The sequence below is a fragment of the Hyla sarda genome, chromosome 2 (assembly GCF_029499605.1).
Source record: "Hyla sarda isolate aHylSar1 chromosome 2, aHylSar1.hap1, whole genome shotgun sequence".
NCBI classification, from domain to species: Eukaryota; Metazoa; Chordata; class Amphibia; order Anura; family Hylidae; genus Hyla; species Hyla sarda.
The window spans coordinates 317,972,769-317,996,029 of NC_079190.1; the positions used below are offsets into that span (position 1 = coordinate 317,972,769).

The 23,261-nt window shown below is 40.8% G+C and overlaps 2 protein-coding genes across 3 annotated transcripts in view; both read left to right on the forward strand.

Annotated features, from left to right (window-relative positions):
• The window catches only part of FOXP4 (forkhead box P4), a 72,408-nt gene extending 67,999 nt beyond the window's left edge, over nt 1-4,409 (forward strand). For both annotated transcript variants that reach the window (XM_056557746.1, XM_056557747.1), the window contains 3 exons: nt 6-72; nt 1,859-2,013; nt 2,145-4,409. In XM_056557746.1, coding sequence (XP_056413721.1) covers nt 6-72; nt 1,859-2,013; nt 2,145-2,280 — 358 coding nt within the window. In that variant the 3' untranslated portion in view covers nt 2,281-4,409. The remainder of the gene's footprint in view (nt 1-5; nt 73-1,858; nt 2,014-2,144) is intronic.
• A 14,012-nt stretch (nt 4,410-18,421) lies between these two features.
• The window catches only part of LOC130357916 (myoD family inhibitor-like), a 34,566-nt gene continuing 29,726 nt past the window's right edge, over nt 18,422-23,261 (forward strand). Inside the window, exon 1 of the mRNA XM_056560668.1 lies at nt 18,422-18,783. The gene's annotated coding sequence lies outside the window, so the exon portion shown is untranslated. The remainder of the gene's footprint in view (nt 18,784-23,261) is intronic.

Sequence of the window (23,261 nt, forward strand, 5' to 3'; positions counted from 1 at the left end):
TGCAGGAGCCCAACCCTTGTTAAGAATATGATTTCAGGCCTTGGCTATGGAGCTTTAAATGCAAGCTACCAGGTGAGATGACACATTTGTGATAAAAGCTTTGTGATCCTGTTGACTATGCAGGTGGTCCTCAGTGATTTTAGGGATCTAAGGATGTATTCTCACTTGTCAAATGTCACCAATAGTGTGGCACACTGCCAATTACCCTGCGACAAGAGCACTTGATGTGTCTTTTACAAGAGAAAAAACACAGAACAAAAGTGTATGTTTAAGAGGGAATGTGTGTGGTTGGGTGTTTTTTTTTATTTTATTTGTATTTTTTGCTAACACCAGATACTGATAAGTAATATTTTGTACATTATTATGAGGGTTGTCATATTGCCTTAACGTCTATCCTGCTGTGTTAGCATTTGGAGATATGCTATATGGCAATCTCCATGGGAAAGAATACAATAGACTAGCCTAGACCCTGTTAATATGAATGGGATTGTTTACTAGGCATGCTCTGAGACCTGTGTAGAGGTCATTCCACAGTGAGGGGTGAGGCTGTGCTTCGGCTGTTGTGAATGGTGGTACATTTTCTGTTATCTATACTGTACACTAATGTCAGCTTTCACTGTGATGATACTAAGGGTACTGCCTGAATGTGATCTGTACAAAACAGGAAGTCTTAGCTTAATATGAGGCCTAGTGGCCAGACTGGAAACTGCACGATTTCAGAATTATTTTATAATATGGTAAAATGCTAAATTAGAAAAAATACATTTAACATCAAAACTTGTTTTAAGCAATAGGTCATTGTCTGTAATATAGTTACAGGGAATACACTTTTCTTTTAAAGGGAGCATGTCCTAAGAAAATGACCTGTTGTTTAAATGTATGTTTTTTTTATTACAAGGATTACAAGTAATTTTTCTGTAAACTACAAAGCTATTAACTGTATATTGAAGGACTGCTAGATATTGTATATTTAAAAAAATTAGCCAGTCTGACACTTTCATGTTATGCACATCTTGTGGGGCCCTTCATTACAAAGCCTAGAAAGTCTGTGCAATGCCACAGTGTCATACCAGATGTTTCGAAGGAATCAGAGCACTTGGAGCTAGGGATCGACCGATTATCAGTTTGGCCGATATTATCGGCCGATATTCACGATTTTGGACATTATCGGTATCTGCAATTACCATGCCGATAATGCCCCGCCTCCCTGGCCAGAGACCGCCGCTGCTGCCTCATTGCCTCCCCCATCCCCGGTTTTATAATGACCTGTTCCCAGGGCCTGCGCTACTTCTGGCTCCTGCGACATCCTGCACGCTGCCCAGCGCAATGACGAGTGATGTCCTCAACGCGACGGTTGCGCACAGTAGTAGCCAGAAGTAGCGCGGACCCGGGCCCCCGGGAACAGGTCATTATAAAACCGGGGATGATGGAGGCAATGGGGCAGCGACAGTGGTGGTTGGACTAGGGAGGACCCCAGGACAGGCAGGGGGAGAGAAGCGGGCGGGAAATAGCCGATAACTTATAATAGCCGATAACTTATACCGATATTCCGGTATAAGTTATCGGCTATCGGCCTGAAAGGTCACAGATTATTGGTATCGGCCCTTAAAAATAGATATTGGTCAATCCCTACTTGGAGCGACTAAATTAAAACAAAATGAATCGACCACTACTGCTCGCGATATAGATTTGGCGATGTGCGCCTCTCTAGTCGAAATATTGAGGGTTTACAGAAACATGACTTTTATTACTCAACTTTAATACTCAATATTTATACAGTTAAACAATGGATATATTCAGTCATTGTAAATATTGTGTTACATTACTTCACAAATGCTTTGTCTTTGATCCAAATCAGGCTGCACTTGCAGAAAGTAGTTTCCCTCTGCTGAACAGCCCACCACTGCACAACAGTTCAGGCAGTGGACTTCATGGTGGACATGATGATGTCACCAGCACCGGGGAACCTGGAAACAGTAACGGGAGCAGTCCTCGCCTTTCTCCACAATACAGGTAATAATTACGTTAACCTCTCCCAAAGTTCATGTTGACATATCTGCCATCATGTTGACATTTTTTGGAAGTTGTGCTAGTAGAGGACAACAGTTTGATCTTTAGTAAATATTAATCTTTTGTCATTGTAGTCAGTCTGTTCATGTAAAAGAAGAGCCAGCTGAAGAGGACGTTAGACCTGCCTCTCTCTCAGTTACCAACCAGAACACAGTGCTACCGGAAGACCATGACTTGGAACCAGAGACAGCTATGGAAGACATGCCCTAATAGCGTTAGTGCCCAAGTGTTACCTCCTGTGCCCCAAAGTCCAGCACTTCCATCAGATACCAAGTTGACCCTTTTAACCCAAACTTTTTCAGTTCAAAATGAATGAGACTTGAAACATGACTATTTCCTACCCCTTGGGTCTTCCTCAGTCTGGCAGCACTTCAGTGACTAATGGACAGAAGAGGGATATCCCTCAATCTCACCAAGCAGATATGGAATGGGCACTGATTCTACACAGCCAGATATTAATAGCAAAGGGGCTCTACAGTGTTCTTACCCCCCTCTGCACATTATGGGAAGCATGGACTACTTTTATAGATGGCTCAGAGGAGCATGCCTGGACTTCTCTCTCTGTCCCACTAAGCATGCAGGACTGGGTGTCCCTCCTCAAATGACCTTTTCTAGCTCTTATGTCTGATCACTTCTGAAGGTACCAAAAACCCAGACTTCTTTATTTATTTTCTTTGCTTGTTTTGGATCAATGTTACTGCTGGCATTCCTCACACAAACATGTGAGCATATGGTACGTACACTAACAGATGAATCCAGACACATCCAAAATACCAACTTAATGCACACAGAATTCACGCTTCACTTGTAGACAAATGTACATGTGGAGGATATCAAGAGCAGCGTTACTTGTGCCTTGGAGGGAACATGTGCACCATAAAATAGGACAAATGCTGCTTCGTCTGTCTACAAAAAAAAACAAAAAACAACAACCCACATGAACACCTTATCATTGCTTCAAAAACGTTCCAAATTTTTTTATACTAGTTATAATGCTCCAGGAATGGTGCAAAAGAGATTACATCATTTCTGCTGCAAATCAGCTGTTATTGCCCTTTTACCATAGTACCGATAGTCTCCTTACATAAGCTGCACATACAGCACTTAACAGCTTATATAGCTGTCTGTTATAACATTGCCTGACTCCATTGGCTGACTAGAAGAATAACAACTGTGAGATTTGTGGCAAACAGGTATCTTGCCTCATACAGTTGCTAGCACTGGCTAACACAGTAGAACTTTCTCCTTTGCTGAATTTACATATAGTGTCATGTCATGATCAGAAACATCAGACTTGTAAAATATGGCTATGGCTAAGAAGGTTATTTTATTTGGGACCAATTATGTTGTGCAAACTCTGCCATTGATATTTCTTTGACACACATTTTTTTTCTATTACATCACATACTTACATAGTCTGTTAAAAAATTTGAAGTATTGTTACCTTGTTTAATGTGCATGTGACCCTGTCACAGAATTTCCCACAGCTCCTGAACAAGTGAAGGACCAGTATGATCGTTCCTCCTGTGTGCTGCACCCTCCAATGCCTCCCTGACCAAAGATACCTCTTCATGCCAAACAAACCAAAATCACCTCTTACTTTGGCTTTTATGGTCATGGTACAAGTATGGAGGTTACCACATGCCAAAGGTACTTGTGTATCGGCAACAGTTAACGGGACTCTATATCGCACCCCCTTCCCTCTCCATGCCGGAGTCCAATCTCACTTAACGCTTTATGTCATTGACCTGCATATCTACATTAAGAGGTTTGGTGTTGCATAAGTTGCTGCCATACTGTGCAAGCCTTGATCGATTGTGGTAACATTTGTGTTTGTTTGTAGAGAGCAAGGCTAGAAAAGTATTAATTTTAATCATGTAGAAGTCATATCATAGTTTGAATGTGTGTTACACACTGATAATGTTGTGCCCAGATACACTATGTATGCAAGTTGATGATGAATGTGTGCAAATCCTTTGTTTTTGTTTTTTTACATTTAAGAGGTATATATGCGCAGTGTTTAAATTTTTTTGGTATTGTGTGTGTACAGCCATGAGTGGGAGGACATACACACTGCAGCCCAGACCCCGTGTCCTTTCCCATGGTAGTGCCCATATGTTGTCTCACTATGCTGCTGGTTGGTGGGAGGAGAAAGAGGAGAGAAAAGGCAAGAATTGTTACCTCATCAGTGCAGGGGTCTTTGTATAAAGGATCCAACACTGTGCCAGCATCACGTGTGCGCCTGGTACAGAATCCTCGTGTACAATAGGTTCTAGGTGCATGAAACAAATATGTATGGACATTGGCATATAAAATGCAATAAATATAATTCTGTCACACATCTGTTACTTGTGTAAGCAAAGAAACATGGTACACTTCCAATTCTTTTATATCTCATACTTGTTTTTTATTGAAGAATATGGCTTTATATCTTCCTGGAATGAATATATACACAACAAACATTCAGTTCATCAATGTAACTAGCAATACTCAAGATGACCACATGAGAAGCAAATAAGACAGAAAAAAGGAGGGAATGTGATGCAGAGAGACTGGATAAAGGAATAAAAAATAGAAGAGTCCATGAATTAGTAAAAGGGTGTGTAAATACAGCATACTTTATTTTTCCACGTATATTTTTTAACATAATCTGCAGAAACACAGTGGCAAAAAAAAAATGGGATCATTTACATCCTCAGTTGTATTCGAACAAAGTATCCTACTTCTGGCAGCAGTTATAACTACTGCACCAAAATACCTATTTCTCACTAAGACAACCCCTTTTCACATGCTCATATATAGATGGATCCCCTGTTAAATTTTTTTTGTGTGTCTGTATCTGTGTGTGACAGTTTTCTCACAATTCTTCTGTGATTTTCACCCCAGTATTTATTTTTAACAGCATACAAAATGACTGTTGTCTCGGATTTTTCCCAGGCTGCAATGCGGCCGAGACCTGACCTCACTAGTCAGCTGATGACAGGGAGCCTGTCTGCTTCAATGGGTGGAGTGATCGCTTGGTGGGAGAGAGATCAATCTACAACAGCTGTAGGCACCCTGATTGAAAACCACAGGTCTTTGAATGGATGCAGCTCATTTATGTTTCAATTGGTGGGGTGGCTGATGTGTGGGAGGGAGGAAAATGGAATTATGGGATTTGTAGTCAAAAAAAGAAAACTCAAGCAGGAAATACCAGTTCACAAAAAGCTAGCCACAGTGTTATGGTAATCTCACAACATAGCCATTTAGCCCCAAGACAAGCGCAGATCCTTCCTAAGCATGTCCATTACTGTCTGCCAGGTACATGGTAAAATCACGTTGCGGTGGATGACCCCTTTAAGGACCTCAGAGCAGAGATTATCTGCAAACAGCCTGTACATGTATTACACTTGAATAGTCAATATCACATATTAAATGTTCCCCGCAGTGGTTACCACAGGGAAGCTGTGTCAACAGCTGTAACTGCTTTCTTACGTTACATAGTTTCTATGGCTGAAAAAAAGACATGCATCCATCAAGTTCAACCTATATCACTACTCTGTCACTACTGTGTTGATCCAAAAGAAAGCAAAAAAAAAAAAACCCTATAAGGCTGATGCCAGTCTGTCCCATAACAGAGGAAAAATTAGTATTCCAATACGGCAATCATAATAAATCTCTCAATTTTCTATCCACGTAATCTACAGGGTGGGCCATTTATATGGATACACCTTAATAAAATGGGAATGGTTGGTGATATTAACTTCCTGTTTGTGGCACATTAGTATATGTGAGGGGGGAAACTTTTCAAGATGGGTGGTGACCATGGTGGCCATTTTGAAGTCGGACATTTTGAATCCAACTTTTGTTTTTTCAATAGGAAGAGGGTCATGTCACATCAAACTTATTGGGAATTTCACAAGAAAAACAATGATGTGCTTGGTTTTAACATAACTTTATTCTTTCATGAGTTATTTACAAGTTTCTGACAACTTATAAAATGTGTTCATTGTTCTGCCCATTATGTTGGATTGTCAATGCAACCCTCTTCTCCCACTCTTCACCCACTGATATCAACACCGCAGGAGAAATGCTAGCACAGGCTTCCAGTATTCGTAATTTCAGGTGCTGTAGAATGGGCAAAACAAAAATTGAAACATGACCCTCAGTTTACACAGAAGATTTTGTTCAGTGAAGAGGCAAACTTTTATGTGAATGGTCAAGTTAACAAATAAAACCACCATGAGGAACGATTAAAGGAGTTACAATTATTTAGTCTTGAGAAGAGACGTTTAAGGGGGGATATGATAAACGTATATAAGTATATAAATGGCCCATACAAAAAATATGGAGAAAAATTGTTCCAGGTTAAACCCCCCCAAAGGACGAGGGGGCACTCCCTCCGTCTGGAGAAGAAAAGGTTTAGTCTAAAGGGGCCTTCTTTACCGTGAGGACTGTGAATTTATGGAACGGTCTACCTCAGGAACTGGTCACAGCAGGAACAATTAACAGCTTTAAAACAGGGTTAGATACATTCCTGGAACAAAATAACATTAATGCTTATGCAGAATGATAAAACTACATCCCTTATCCCCTTACACCCTTCACTTCAATTCCCTGGTTGGACTTGATGGACGTATGTCTTTTTTCAACCATACTAACTATGTAACAATAGGGGGGGAACAACTGAACAAAAAATCCAACTGTTGACTCCCAACAATTGCCCTGTGTAAATTGTCCTTCAAAATGAGCTGATTGACTTGTATATCGTCAATTGGCACTTGTATTGGTCAATCTTCTGCCCAACAGAATGCAGTGGTGTGCATTAGTATACTAATGGCCATAAAATGATAGGGGGCATGTCATATCTTTTGGTCTGGGAAAAGGATCATACAAATAATGGCACTTTATCATACAATGTATGTTTTCTTTCCTGGTGCTTTGAGGTCTTCTTTAAATTGTAGGATAAAGTGCCAGTGTTTCACGACTCTTAACAATATACCACCTAACGGTGCGCCAAGCACACCAAAAAGTAACCCCGAAAGAAGTAATGGAACATAAATAATATAAAAAATTTATATTTATTTTATATCTTTTTTTAAAGATATATGTGATAAAAAGTATGCATACAAATAAAATTAGGATATACACAAGAAAATAATAATATGCATATATATGAATAAGACCAATACAAAAATGGATGCTGGGGTGAAAATCTTGTATAGGTAAGTACTCAATGTATCTGGCGAAATTTGCTGCTGCAATTGTTTAAAAAAAAAAAAGTGCAAGGTGCCAAAGTATGCCAAATAAGAAATAAAGTGATCAGTGCATACAAAAATACTATGGTAAGCAATCACTATAAAGTGCACAGAGAACATGTAGGAATACCTGCAGAAATATAAACAACTGTGAACAATGAACACAGGTTAAAACACAGATAGCAGCAGTGGATTGATGCAGTACCCAGGACTGCCCCCAGCCCCACACCAAACCTCTGACGCGATTCGCCAAAAGAGGTTTTATCCAGGGGCTTTGGATAGAGGATAAGATGTCTTTGGCCGGAATACCCCTTTACGCCAATAGGTAGCAAAATGTGCTGCAGCAAAATATGAATGAGGATTCTGTTGCTATAGGGAGTGGGATGGCTGAAGAAGTGAGAGGCTACAGATATCCTTGATATAATCTGCAGTCACCAGGTGACATAATTGGAGATTTTCCTAGTCTTGATAACGGAAAATATAGATTTTAGAATATATAAAGACAGGAGGCGAATATTATGCTATTCTTTCTTTTAATATAACTCACAGCAGCAAGGTTAATTATGAAGAAAAAAGTGCAGAAAACTTTAGTGTAACAGCCAATCAACAAGTATCATAGGACATATATTCCACACTGTGCAACTGTTAATCCTCTTTCTTGTTGCGAGGAGGTGAAGAGAAGGAAAAAACCCAATTAATTTTCAAACGAAGAACTGTATCTTCAAACTTAGAGCAGAAGTAGGAAACTGACGGCTTGACCACGTAGAATTCCGTGCACCATCAAGTTAGGCTAAAGAAAATATAAGAAAACACATCATAATGAATAGGAAGGGTTAACGGAGGGATAATATTCGCCTCCTGTCTTTAATAAAATCTGTCATCAAGACTAGGAAAATCTCCAATTTTATTTAAAGACGGAGGCTCACATTATGCATGTTTAAAGCTATACAATCAATTTAAATTACTGACATAGAAACATGAGGAGAAGGACGGAAATAAAAGGTATTAAAAGTAGAATCTGATGACCAATTTGCAGCTTTCATTAGATCTGAAAGTGAACCTCCGGATTGAATGATTTTGGTAGACATAGCACCCCTGATGGAGTGGGCACCAAAAATAGAGGTGTCAACACCCGCCAGAGACATGGTTTGTTTTATCCATCTGGCAATAGTGGCCGAAGAAACCGGGAGATGAGGCTTACAGTAAGAAATTAACAATTGAGAAGAAGAAGAATGACGTAAGGTGTTTGTTTTATTTTCATAAGATTGTAAACAATTGATAACACAAAGATTGATATTATGAGGAAAAGAAGGATAAAATACTGAATGTAGATTTGTTTTAGTACATCTATAAATTTTAAATAAAACTCCATGAGGAGAAAAGGATCTATGAGATATATCTAAAGCCTTAACATCAAAGACTCTTATACAAGAGATTAAACATAAGAGCATAAAAAGTTTGAATGAAAGAAATTTCAGAGAAAAATTTTCATTAGGACCCAAATTGTCAAGAAAAGATAATACTATGTTAACATCCCAAGTAGACTTATATCTAGGAAGAGGTGGTCTTCGGAAACGAATGTCTTATAGAAGTCTACAAACTAAAGGATGTCTACCTACTGGTAAAGAATCAATTAGTGAATGATTGAAAGAAATGGCCGAATGATAAACATTAATCGTGCAATACGCTTTTCCCATGTCGCAAGAAAAGGAAAGGAAATTCAAAATATCATTTAAAGATGAGTGTATGGGATCCAAATCCCGTTGTGTGCACCAATGAGACCAAATTTTCCAGGCAGATCTATAAGCAGATTTGGTGCCTGGTGCCCATGCATCTGAAAGGATGTCTCTAGATGTTTGTGAAAGTCCTTGATCAGACGATAATCCCCTGACACAAGCCAAGTTATGTGATATAGGATTTCTGAAAGAACTAGAGGATGGGGATTCCCGGAAGGATCTAGAAGTATTGAAGGAGACATGGAAATGATACGTGGAAGATCTATCTTCATTCCTAGAAGTTGAGGAAACCACGCTTGGGATGGCCACCAAGGAGTTATCAACACTACTTTCGATTTCTGGGAAATAATGTGTAGGAGAACTCTGGGAATCAGAGAAAAGGGAGGAAAGGCATAAAGAGTTTCTGAAGGCCAAGATTGAACAAGGGCGTCTACGCCTAATGCTTCTGGATCATGACGCCAACTGAAGAACCGTGGAAGTTGACGATTTAGACGAGAAGCAAAGAGGTCTAAATATAAAGGACCCCAAAGAATATTGAGGAAAGAGAAGATGGAAGGATCCAGACGCCAATCGCTGGCATCTAGGAGATACCGAGAATTCCAACCTGTAATACTGTTGGAAAGACCAGGAAGGTACTCTGCCTTGAGGACAATGTTCCTGTCCAGACAGAAATGGCAAAAATCCTTGGTGATATCTGCTAAGATTTTCGATTTCGTAACCCCTAAACGATTGACGTGTTGAACTTCTGAAACATTGTCCATCCGAAGAAGAATACAACAATCGGATTTGTCTTTGGCAAAGCTCTTGAGAACCAAGAACCGGCTAAAAGTTCCAGGCAATTGATGTGATTGTATGCAATTGATTCGTCCGAGGACCATTTCCCACCGGTGGAGAGAGGGCCACAACGGGCTCCCCAGCCTAAAAGGCTCGCATCCGATTTTATGGAAAAATCTGGATATGGATGAAAAATGTCTTTCCCATTCCATGATTGCAAATGATGGAGCCATCAAATTAATTCCTCTCTCGTCTCTGGAGTGAGGGAAATCGAGTCCGAATAACTCAGACCATTCTGAAGATGTTGGATCTTGAGACATTGTAAGGCCCTGTAATGTAAGGGGGCTGGAAAAATAGCTTATAATAGCGGCTAATAGGTCCACAATTCTGGCAATGTTCCTCAAAGAAATAAGATTCTTGTTCAGGACCGAAATAATTTCTCGTCGAATCGTTTCGACGGGAGACTTAAAATATCTAGGTCAGTGTTCACCATAAATCCTAGAAATTCCACTTCCCTTGAAGGGGTCAATATAGATTTTATGAAATTTATTACAAACCCTAGATCTGGAAGGAGAGAAAGAGTCCATTGAATGTAGATGGATGAGATGAAGAGATTGAGCCATGATCAGGATGTCCCCCAAGTATATGATCAGACAAAGACCTCGGCTCCGGAGAAGAGCGACTACTGGCTTCATGAATTTGGTGAAGCACCATGGCGCAGATGCTAGTCCAAAAGGGAGGCAAGTGAATTGCCATATTAGTTTTTTCCAAGAGAATTGGAGATAAGGTTGAAAAGAGGGATGAATAGGAACTGTCAGATAAGCATCTTTGAGATCTATCTTGATCAGCCAATCTCCGTGAAGGAGAAGATCTCTTAGAAGATGGATGCCCTCCATCTTGAAATGGGGATATTTCACAAAAGTATTGAGGGATCTTAGATTTATGACTGGTCTGTGACCGACATCCTTCTTTTTGACAAGGAATAAATTGCAGAGGAATCCATGTGCAGGGGTATCTATGGGAATTATGGCATTTTTGGCATGAAGATCCTGAATCTCTAGATCTATAAGGATTTGGTCTTGTATCAAAGAATGGATAGGATGAGGAAGATGAGTTTGGGAGGAGATCGAAACTCTATTTGATAACCTTTTACTGTATTTAAGATCCAAGAGTCTGTGATCATAGACCAAATCTGGAAGAAATGGGTTAGTCTGCCTCCTAGAGGAATCTGAGAGAGAGAAAAGAGAGATGAGCTTACCTGAAGAGGGTCTGGTCTTTTGGAAACCTCTGGAACCTCTGGCACGCCATGGTCTTCCACGATAAGGGAAGAAGGGGATGAATAATAATATCCTGAGGAATAGGATCCTGTAGGTAGAGATGTTCTGAAAGGAGAGGGGCCTTGGTGTTGTTGCCGGTCTTGATTGTTACGGCTGGGAAAGCGGCCCCTTCCTTTCCCAGCCCTAGAGAAAACCTTGGAATGAAAGACTTTCTTAAGAGAAGTCTGTGCTTTGTCGAGACTGGAGAATAAACCTACATATTTGTTAAGTTCTTTAATAAAAGAATCTCCAAAAAAGAATCCCTCTTTCGAGGGTCCCGGCTCTGTTGGGGCTAAATGAGTGAGTTGGGGATCCAACTTAAGTAATATGGAGCGTCTTCTTTCTGAAGATAGAGCCGAGTTGGCATTGCCAAAAAAGCATTGCACCCTCTGAATCCATCCATGAAGGATGTGCGGGTCAATTGGAGTATTGGAGGCAAGGGCTTCCTCAGAAAGAGTCATAATCTTGGTCAAAGGACCTAAAATGTCAATAAGTTTGTCCTGGCAAGACTTCAGTGAACGGTCTAGACCTTTTTTAGGATTCTTCCCTGATGTAGCCAAAAACTTTACTAAGGTCAGGTCAATTTCAGGGGTCATGGTAGTGATGTCTTGGACATTCTGCTCTGAGTTTATTTCTATCTTTTTTGTCCAGGGTTTTTTTAAAAAAACATGATTGCACATATTTAGCCACGTTAAAATGTGGTACCCAATCTCCTGAGCGTGAATGCTTGACATGTACTGGATCAAAATATGGGTTACCAGAACTATCTAAGATGGTAAGATCAGAAAACACAGCACATGAGTCACCCAATGTAACTACACTGAAATCTCATATATGGTCTGCAGTTGTAATGATAGTAATTATGGTGTGGTGGTATTATTTAGGCAGATAGGGGAATCACTGGATATAACTTCACTGAAATCATTTATATGGTCTGTCGTGGCAATGATATTATTGGTGCTAAATAAGTATTCCTACAAATGGTTATTGATGGGACCACCACTAATTACCAGAATGGAGGATAAATGTTTCCCGAATTAAAGGAAGTGGACCAGCGCTTCATTCATTCTTAAGAGACTGCTCCATGAACATTGAATGGAGTGTTAGCCCCATGTGCGGTGTGTTATGCAGAGCAGGTGGAGAACATTGAATATGTGAAGGAGGATAGGTGTGCTTCGGCGTGACTGTGGGTGTGGTTATGGGTGTGGCTGGAAATTTTGGGAGAGTTCTCACACTTTTTTCCCCAGGATTGACCCTTGTCTGAAACCATTATGTTTGGGAGTTTTGAAGGTACAAAGACTCCTACATCAGGTGCATTTACAAATGAATCACTAAAAGAACAGCACAAAAGATGTTACATCAACACATCTAAATACAGGGGGAAGGGATGCTCACTAAGATAAGCCAAAGTAGAAAAAAATTTATTTTTCTACAATGGAAGGGCATCTGATCATTTAGAAGTCCAGAGATCGGTGGTCTGTCAGTCAGTTGTGAAGTATATCCATGTAATGGGTCACAATTCCAGATGTTAGACCGAGCCTTTTTTTAAGTGATTGGAATGTAGTTATTAGTTTAAATTCAGATTTCCCTCTCCCTATCATTCTTAAAATAACCTTTCAGTATTATATAGATGACTGGAAGTTCATGTTCCAGCAATAGAAGTCTCATAGGAAACAGCATCTCCATCTATTCAGAACACCCAGCACATAACATTAGCATGGGAGGAGAGATTCTCATGTCTGATCACATGGTCAGCAATCCCCTGTCTATCATGTTTATGAAGAGGTCTATTGTAATGTGATAACTTCAATTTTTTTAAGTGTCCTCCTAGTATCATGGCTGAAATTTCCACTTAGTCTTATTAAAGCTACAGGTACAAAACAATAAAACATAACACAGCAAAATATATATAATCACTTCCGTGAAAACATTCTAATTATAAGGCCTGAATTAAGCAAATCCAAAGACTGTCATGGCTGTTTTGTGTATTTGTTACTGCTGCCGTCTGCTTTAGACTAAGAAACAGATGCAGGACACTGTCTTCCCAAAAAATGGAGGTCAGCATCTACCAGATATTATAACATACTATGTGACTTTATCATAAAGGTCAGAATGTTATTACTTTGTGCCAATTTTTTCCCCCAAATATTATAATATCATACAATTAATTTATTATACTAGGTAATTACAAAAGGATGGTACAAAAGTAAAGGCTTATAGTCAAAGTAACATCGGTGGTAAATAGTGACTCAAGGCAAAACTGGCTTAGTTGCGCATAGCTACTTATCACAGTACTGCACAAGTTTAATTTTCAAGAGCTAAATTTGAATTGTGCTTCCATAGTGTGACCTAAGATGGCGATACTGAGGCACATGTTTGACTTTGCAATAACAGGGTCTGTTGTGACAGTACAGCGAAACTTTAAGAAAAATTTGGAAATGAGCTCCGCATAGTAACTGCATTTCATGTTGGGTAAAGCTATTTGAACCACTGGATCATGGGAAAAGTCTTGGCTGCCCAAAGATGCCGAAAGAACAGTGAACATGATTTGAGCTGTATACTACCATTGTACTGGAAAGTTGAACAGACCGACTAGGATGGAAATACTGGTGACACAAACCACAGTACAGTAACCCCCCGACCTGCGATGGCCCTGACATATGATAAAATCGACATACGATGGCCTCTCAGAGGCCATCGCATGTCCATGTCAGCATCGACATACAATGCTTTTATATGTCGGGGCCATCGCATTAACTGCTATCCGACAGCGCAAAATGCTTAAGCTGCGGTCGGATAGCAGTTTAAGCATCCCGGACAGGTTTGCTTACCTATTCCCGCTGCTCCGGGTCCACTTCGTGATCCTCCGGCATCTTCTGCATCTTCTCCAGGGATGCAGAAGCATAATAACGTCACCAGAAAGCGAGGCTCGGACCCTGAAGAAGATGCGGAAGAAGCCGGAGGATCGCGAAGAAGATACCGGAGCAGCGGGACAGCATCGGGAGCCCCTTGGACAGCATCGGGAGCGGTGAGGACCTGGTCCGGAGTGGCGGGGACAGGTGAGTACAGCTTCCAATACTTTACCTTGCACGGATCCCTCAACATACGATGGATTCGACAAACAATGGGTCGTTTGGAACGAATTACCATCGTATGTTAAGGGACCACTGTATAGCATATCTTACAAAAACACAGTTGTACGATTGTACGCCATACAGATTACTTCTTCTTCAGCAGTTGAAGCTAGATGACAAACTGAAATGCCATGATTTTTGCATTTACTTTCAGAGTCAATTGAAGAGACAATTTTGCCGACAGGCTAGTGTTTGGCAATGAGGCTACTTTACACTTCAGTGGGGAGGTCAGTCACCCCAACCTTATCGAGCACATGAAGGACTCAAAACATGTTCTGTCTAATCGGAAGGCGCAGAGTCAGTAGTCCCTTCTTTTTACATAGTTTATAAGGTTAAAAAAAGACAAGAGTCCATCAAGTTCAACATTAAGCCCTACTGTGTCACAACATCATGTGACAGAGAGTTCCATAGTCTCACTGCTCCTACAGGAAAGAAACTCTGTCTATGATGATAGTGAAACCTTCTTTCCTCTAGACGGAGAGGATGCCCCCTTGCCATGGTTACCGGCCAAGTTATATAAAAATCACTACAAAGATCTCTGTACTGTCCATTCATATATTTGTACATTGTGATCAGACTGTCCCTAATATGTCTTTTTTCAAAACTAAATAACCCCAAGTTTGATAACCCGTTATGGTACTGTTATCCTCCCATACCAGTATTATCTTTGTCGCCCTCCTCTGCACCCTCTCCATTTCAGTCATGTCCTTCTTACATACAGGTGCCCAGAATTGGACACAATACTCCATATGTGGTCTGACTAATGATTTATACAGAGGCAAAACCCTGTCTTTGTCACGAGCCTCAATGCCTCTCTTGATATATCTCATGACTTTGTTAGCCTTGGCAGCCGCTGCCTGTCACAGATCTCTATAGTTAGTTAATAGTTATTAGCTTCTGAAGTTTTCTGTCTAACTGCTCAATGATGATGTCACGTCCCGGGAGCTGTGCATGATGGGAGAATATCCCCATAGGAACTGCACAGCTCCCGGGACGTGAGTCATCAGAGAGCAGTTAGACAGAAAACAACAACTCAACTTCAGAAGCTAATAACTATTGGAAGGATTAAGATTTTTAAATAGAAGTAATTTACAAATCTGTTTAACTTTCTGGAGCCAGTTGATATATAAAAAAAAGTTTTGGCCTGGAATACCCCTTTAAAGGTGATATCCAGTGGTGAAAAATGTATCCCCTATCCTAAGCTATCTGGCCAGAGAGCCGGGGCACCGTACAGGAGATTGCACGGGGGCCCAGCGGTCAGACCCCCCGCGATCTGAAATTTATCCCCTATCCTTAGGATAGGGGATACGTTTTTCACCACTGGACTACCCCTTTAAGTTTACTTCCACCAGTACCCCCAAGTCTAGTAGTAGTTTTACCTGATGTTTTAATTTTTAGCACGTAACTGTACGTTTTGTTTTATGGCCCAAGTGCATAACCACATTAAACTTAATTTGTTATGTATCTGCCCAATCCTCCAGCTTCCCCAGATCTCTCTGTAATATTATGTTATCCTCCGGTGTGCTGATCACCTTACCCAATTTAGTATCATCTAAAAATATTGAAATTCTACTCTGTAATACTTCTACAAGGTCATTAAGAAACACATTGAATAGAAGTGGACCTAGTGGTTACCCCTGTGGTACCCCACTTGTAACTGTCACCCAGCCAGGGTAAGTTCCATTGATACCCACCCGCTGCTTCCTTTCACTGAGCCAGTTGCTAATCCATTTACATATCCTCCCTTATTGTCAGCATTATCTTATACACAACATCCACAGCTTTACCCCAGTACAAACAGGCGTGTCTGGTTCTGGCAGGAGCTCCAACCCCCTTGTGTTCAGCTGCAGCGCTGCACATTGCTTGATGACCCATGGTATCCGCACCCTGCTGGAGCAGGCTTTTTAAATCACAGATTTGCTTCATTTAGTTGCTTGTGATAGAGGTTTGTTCTTGCACTAGCTTCTTATAACTATATTTATTATACTGTCTTCTTGTTCTCTCAACCTTTTGGCTTGTTTCCTGACTACCCCTTTGCTTAGTGGCACTGCGAGACTTCCTGGTTCTGACTTGGCCTATCTCACCCTGCTCTTTGTGTCTTTTTTGCCTGGTTGCTTTTCACCTTTTCTTTGCTCCCTGGTCTGTTTCTTGGTAACCCTTTGTGTCATAAATTTCTTCTTGACCTACATACTGGTGTGTTTTTGTGTTTGACATCACTACGCCCTGTACTTGTTCAGAGTAAGGCCTAGTTTTGGATTGGTCACATAGGTTGATTGTCAAGTAGGCAGGGAAAGTGGTTGTAGGTGAGCTCATGCCTGCACTTTACTCGTCCACTACCTGACATTTGCTTATTAGATAAAATGTTTTAAAATTGTAATTTCTCAGAAGGATTAAGGATAGCTCATAACATAAAGAATACAGTGTTTAGAAGGGATTTTACAGTCTAAAAAAGACTAGAAGTGTTTAGAAGGGTTTCTACAGTCTTATGTAAAAATATTGCCCACATCCCTCCCTCCAACATACAGTCCCATGTAAATAACATCACCTCCTTTTATCCAACATACCTGTAAATAACAAGCCTACCCCACCCTTAAAAGGGTTATCCGACTTTCACCATTCCTAAGATAAGGCATGTGGAGCACTAATATATAGTCACTGTGCCTCGTGGATCCGTTTATATTGATTTTTGATAATGATACTCAGGTAAACTATGCCCCCTTGCTCCCACAGTATTCACTGCTTATCAACTGAAGACTACATTTCCCATGATCTTCATGTTACTAAAGATACATGGTTATGCACCTTAGACATTAAAAGTCTATATATGAATATTCCTACAGATGAGGCAATGATGATCATTAGAGAAGAATTGTCTAAAAATTCGACACTGAGCAATTCTAAAATTTAATTTTTAATGGATCTGCTGGAGATGGTATTGACCAGAAACTACTTTCGGTTTGGGAATGACTTCTCTTTGCAGATACAGGGGACCTCGATGGGGTCCCCTGTCGTACCTAGTGTAGCAAATATTTTTATGGCTAAATTTGAGGAGCGCTTCATCCCGTCACTGCCCACAAGCTCCTATGTGGAGAAGTGGGTACGTTACGTGGATGACGTGTTCTTAGTATGGTCAGGCTCATATGAGCAGTTAAGGGAATTTGATGCCCATCTCCAGCAGATACACTACTTAGATGTCAAAGTATATAAAGAGGGTACACGTTTAAGTACCACGCTGTATAAAAAAGAAGCGGACAGGAATAATTTGCTTTTGAGACAGAGCCAGCATGCCCCCCAAACATTTAAAGGGATCCCTGTGGACAATTCATCAGAACTAGACGCATTTGCAGTAGTCTTGATGAATATGTCATAAATAAAGAAATATTGATCAAGAAATTCACAGAACGGGGTTATGATGAAGAGTGGGTGAGAAAAATTGCTAATGAAGTACAGGAAATTCCAAGAGAGAAATTGAAAACTAAAAAGACAAAAAAGAAAAGAGAGGATAATGTAAAATTTTTGTCTACATTTGATAATCATGCTCAATTATTTAAAAAAACAATAAATAAATACTGGGGTTACTCCGAGCAGATCCGAAGTTTGGGAAAATGTTCGTGAGACCCCCAAGGTTTATTTATAAGAAAGGAAAGGCGTTGGCAAACTATCTGATAAGAGCGGATATAAAGAAAAAGAAGATGGCAAAACAAACATTTTTACAAACTAAAAAGAAGGGAACTTTTCCTTGTCTGAATTGTCAGAATTGCAGCAGTATAATCAGGTGTGATTTTATCAGCCACCCACTACAGGGAAATAAATATCCTGTACAGGGGTATTATACCTGCAATTCCAAGCAAGTTATTTATCTGTTGAAGTGTCCGTGTGGACGTGTATATGTTGGCCAAGCAATGAGAAACATCAAGTGCCGGATTAGCGAACATCGCTCGCTGATCCGGAAAATGGCAACCTGCACAGTAGAAAAAGAATCAGAAAGAAATATGGGGAAACTGGTGTTGCTAAACATTTTTTGGAACATGGACATCAACCATGTGAATTAAGATGGATGGTAATAGAAGAAATTGAGGGCGTAACTGAACTAGAAATTAAAAAGAAATTATTACAGAGAGAGGTGTTTTGGATTGAAACCTTAAACTCTTTGATACCGAATGGAATGAATGAAATCTGTAACTTTACGGCTTTTCTGTAAATTCTAACATCTTAATATATTACTGCTATTTTAGATACATAGTTTTTATGATTGTTATATCTTTTTAACACTTACCTTCTCGTTGCAGAGAAAATTTCTTGCGAGATTTGATGACTATGTATGGGGTGGTGGTTGCACGATAGGGATGCTTGAGAAAGGGGGCGTGACCTCCGAAAAGTTGGAAGTGTCCGGCGCTCATTCAGCGGTTCTCCTTCGTGAGAGGAAGGAAGGTCCTCTGAACTCCACATGCCCGAGAAAGGGTGAAGATTGAATGGAGCTCTTATGGACTGTCGCGGATATCAGTGAGCACTTGGGGTGATTATTGTTTGTAATTCTTGGAAATTTGGCCAGAAGGCAAACGCAAAAATTGCTTTGTGATTTCTTTCTCTCTTCAATACATTTCCCATGAGTCTTCTCCATCCGCATCCTCCATACATCTCTATGGGAGAGGCATTCGTGCCTCCCCACATCCCCCATAGAACTGTATGGGGACAGGGAGGAGACAGGGTGTCACCGTCCAGGTCGACGCTACGCGCCTTAGTGCTCACCATGAGCGTTTATGGCGGCGCCCCTTTAGGGAGATGGGGGGGGTCCCAGAGGTCGGACCCCCCGCGATCAAACACTTATCCCCTATCCTGTGGATAGGGGATAAGTGTAATGCCGCTGCAGTTGTCCTTTAAGTGGCTAGCATCTGAGAGTACAGATGCAACTTTTTTCAGATTTACGCACATTTACTGCAACTTTGGCAAAGCAGCAAGCTTCATTCACTGTGCATAGGGCATAAGCGACTATGGTAGCAAAACACCTTTTAAGGGGTAAGCCATAAAAAATTTATGGATATCCATAAGCTATAATGAATTTATGGAACGAGTAGTCAACTATCCCCTGTGTTATATATATTTATGTCCTCGAAAATCAATAGCAAATGTATACAGTGCAAATGTGTACAGGATTTAGCTAATATGCTCAGTGGCGTATCTAGGGTTGGTGTCACTCGGGCGGTAGAAAATTGTGTCATCTCCTCCCTCGCAAATTATTTTTTCATACATACTACTGAGGAAGCTGTCTGAGGGAGCTGTCTGAAGGAGCCAAAGATTTACACGATTTTCCTACTACATATGTTGCATCGTATACGCAACATGCGTAAGATCATTGAGGATTTAACCCCTTGAGGATGCAGGGCGTACATGTATGCCTTTGCGCCGGCTTCCCTTCTATGACGCAAGCTCAGAAGCTGAGCACACGTCATAGTGGGGTGGTCTTGGCGGCTATCAGCCACCGTTCCGGTGTCTAATGCTGGACATCACTGATGCCTGACATTAACCCCTTAGACATCGCGATCCAAGTTGCTGATCGGTCTCGATCAGCTGAGAGGATGGCGGGAGGGCCCCTACCTGCTTCCTCGCTGTTCAATCTGTTCTCCAAGGCTCCAGTCAGCCTCCACAGGCTAGAGCAATGGAGTACCAATAACACTGATCAATGCTATGCTATTACCTCTAGTATGAGGTTTTTTTTTGCCTTCCTCTGGATCAATTCAACTCAGTAGGGACTCATCAGGGTTATAGGTTGAACTTGATGGACTCTGGTCTTTTTTCAACCTTATGAACTATGTTACTATGTTCCATGTATGCAATCTAATGATTGTATATCATAGTCCGATATGTGGACCAAGAAAAAGTGTAAAAATGTAAAAAATAAATAAATAAATTTATAAATGTGATTTAACCCCTTCCCTAATAAAAGTTTAAATCACCCCCATTTTCCTAATAAAAAAAATGTAAACAAAAATAACTGCAAGGGTGCAACAGTCACAGGTGAAGCATAATGCATCAGGTCTAGCTGAGACAACGTATACTGCTGGGGTCCAGTGGTGCAAGGTAGAAAAGCACACAACGCTAGGCATAAATCGATACAAAGAAGGCACCATACTCACCGGAAAGTCCATGCAGGTTTTCTTTATTCTGTACAAAAGTGAAGAGGGGTGAACACGGCCATACCAAGCAGTGAGCTAAGACACTGGAGGCATTCACAGATTAAACAGCTGTCACACCTGTAAATGCCTCCGGCGTCTTAGCCCACTGCCTGGTATGGCCGTGTTCACTCCTTTTCACTTTTGTATGGAATAAAGAAAACCTCCATGGACTTTCCGGTGAGCGCAGTGCCTTCTTTGAATCGGGAAAAACAAAAAAGTTATAGGGTTCAGAATAGGGCAATTTTAATCGTACTAATTTCCGTACAAAAAGTAATAATTTTTTTAAAGAAGTAAAACAAAATCAAACCTATATAAGTTTGGTATCGTTGGGACTGTATGGACTGAGTAGAAGCCGAAGCCCCCAAAAGTTGGCATTTTATTTTTTTCTGGAGGCTGGAGGCTCCGAGTGTGTAGAGTGACGACCACAGGGCCGAAGTATCGTGACGTCACTACTCCGCCCCTGTGTGATTTCACGCTCCGCCCCATCAATGCAAGTCTATAGGAGGGGGCATGACAGCCATCATGCCCCCTCCCATAGACTTGCATTGAGGGGGCAGAGAGTGACGTCACACGGGGTGGAGTCATGACATCATGATACTTCGGTCCCGTGGTTGTCACGCTACACACTCTGAGCCTCCAGCACTGCAGCAAGCTCACAAAGGTGGGTGCGGAATGACAGATTGCGAGGGTCCCCTGCGGCAGGACCCCGCGATCATACAAATTATCCCTATCCTTTGGATAAGGGATAAGATGTATTAGGGCCAGAGTACCACTTTAAGTAATGATAAGGGTATGCTGGGAGTTATCTTTCACACGTTTGCTAAAGGCCTTACAAGTGACTACAGCACTGATGGAACACAGAATACAAGATGATAGTAACTCCCAGGTGACATCTTCTCTGACATACCCAGACCCCTTTTCCCTCTACATCCATATTTCCCCCTAGATTCTTCTGTCTCCCCCTTACAGACTCCCCCCCCCCAACTCCTCTATCCTCCCCCCAAACCTCTCTGTCTCTCCCACTAGCAAGGTCATAGGCCCAGATTTATCAAACTGTATGAGAGAAAAACTTGTGGAGTGAGAAAAAAATGGAGTGATTTTCCCACAGCAACCAATCACAGCTCAGCTAATGAGCTCTGGTCAAGTGAAACCTGAGCTGTGATTGGTTGCTGTGGGAAAATCCCTAAATTTTTTCTCTCACACGGTTTGATAAATCTGGGCCCTAGTCTCTATAAGGCCCAATCTTTTGGATACCCTATAAAGCACAATTTCCCACTACTCCGATACCCTATAAAGCACAGTTTTCCCTTACTACTCCGATCAAACCCCAGGTTCGGAAACACTATAATAAAGCTAATGAATGAATTATTAACCCCTTGATGACGCAGCTCATTTTCACCTTAAGGACGCAGCCCTTTTTTGCAAATCTGACCACTGTCACTTTAAGCATTAATAACTATGGGATGCTTTTACCTTTCATTCTGATTCCGAGGTAGTTTTTTCATGACATATTCTACTTTTTTCGTTACTTGCATTGTAAATTTTTGTCGTTACTTGCATCCTTTTTTGGTGAAAATTCCCAAAATGTCATGAAAATTTTGCATATTTCTAACTTTTAAACTCTCTGCTTGTAAGGAAAATGGATATTCCAAATAAATTATATATTCATTCACAAATACAATATGTCTACTTTATGTTGACATCATAAAGTTGACATGTTTTTACTTTTTGAAGACATTAGAGGGCTCCAAAGTATAGCAGCAATTTTCAACATTTTCACACAAATTTCTAAATCTGAATTTTTCAGGGACTAGTTAAGTTTGAAGTAGATTTGAGGGGCCTTTCTGTGGGAAATAACTCATAAATCTAAATCTGCATTTTTTACACTATGTTCTTGCAGACCCATACTTTTAATTTTTACAAGGTGTTTGACGAATTGTCATGCTGATGTTATCCCAAATTTTTCATTTTCAAAAGAGGTAATAGGTGAAAATGTCCCCCAGAATTTGAAACACCATTTCTCTCAAGTAAGGAAATATATCATATGTGGATGTTAAGTGATTTGCGGGTGCACTAGAGGGCTCAGAAGGGAAGGAGCAACATTGGGCTTTTGGAAAGGGAATTTTGCTGAAATGGTGTTTGTGGGGCATGTCTCATTTAGGAAGCCCCCATGGTGCCAGAACAGCGAAAAACACCCCACATGGCACACTATTTGGGAAACTACACCCCTCAAGAAACATAACAAGGGGTACAATGAGCCTTAACACCCCACAGGTGTTTGACGACTTTGCGTTGAAGTTGAACGTGAAAACGAAACTTTTTTTTTTTTTACTAAAATGCTAATGTTACCCCAAATTTTTCATTTTCACAAGGGGTAATAGGAGAAAATGTCCCCCAAAATTTGAAACCCCATTTCTCTTGAGTAAGGAAATACCTCATATGTGGATGTAAAGTGCTCTGCAGGTGCATTAGAGGGCTCAGAAGGGAAGGAGCAACATTGGGCTTTTGGAAAGCGAATTTAGCTGAAATGGTTTTTGGGGGGCATGTCTCATTTGGGAAGCCCACATGGAGCCAGAACAGCAAAAAAAAAAAAAAAAAACACCCCACATGGAATACTATTTAGGAAACTACCCCCCTCAAGGAACATAACAAGGGGTGCAGTTAAAATTTACACCCCACTGGCGTTTGACAGATCTTTGGAACAGTGGGCTGTGCAAATGAAAAAGTAAATTTTTCATTTTCACGGACCACTGTTCCAAAAATCTGTCAGACACCTGTGGGGTGTAAATGCTCACTGTACCCCTTGTTACGTTCTGTGAGG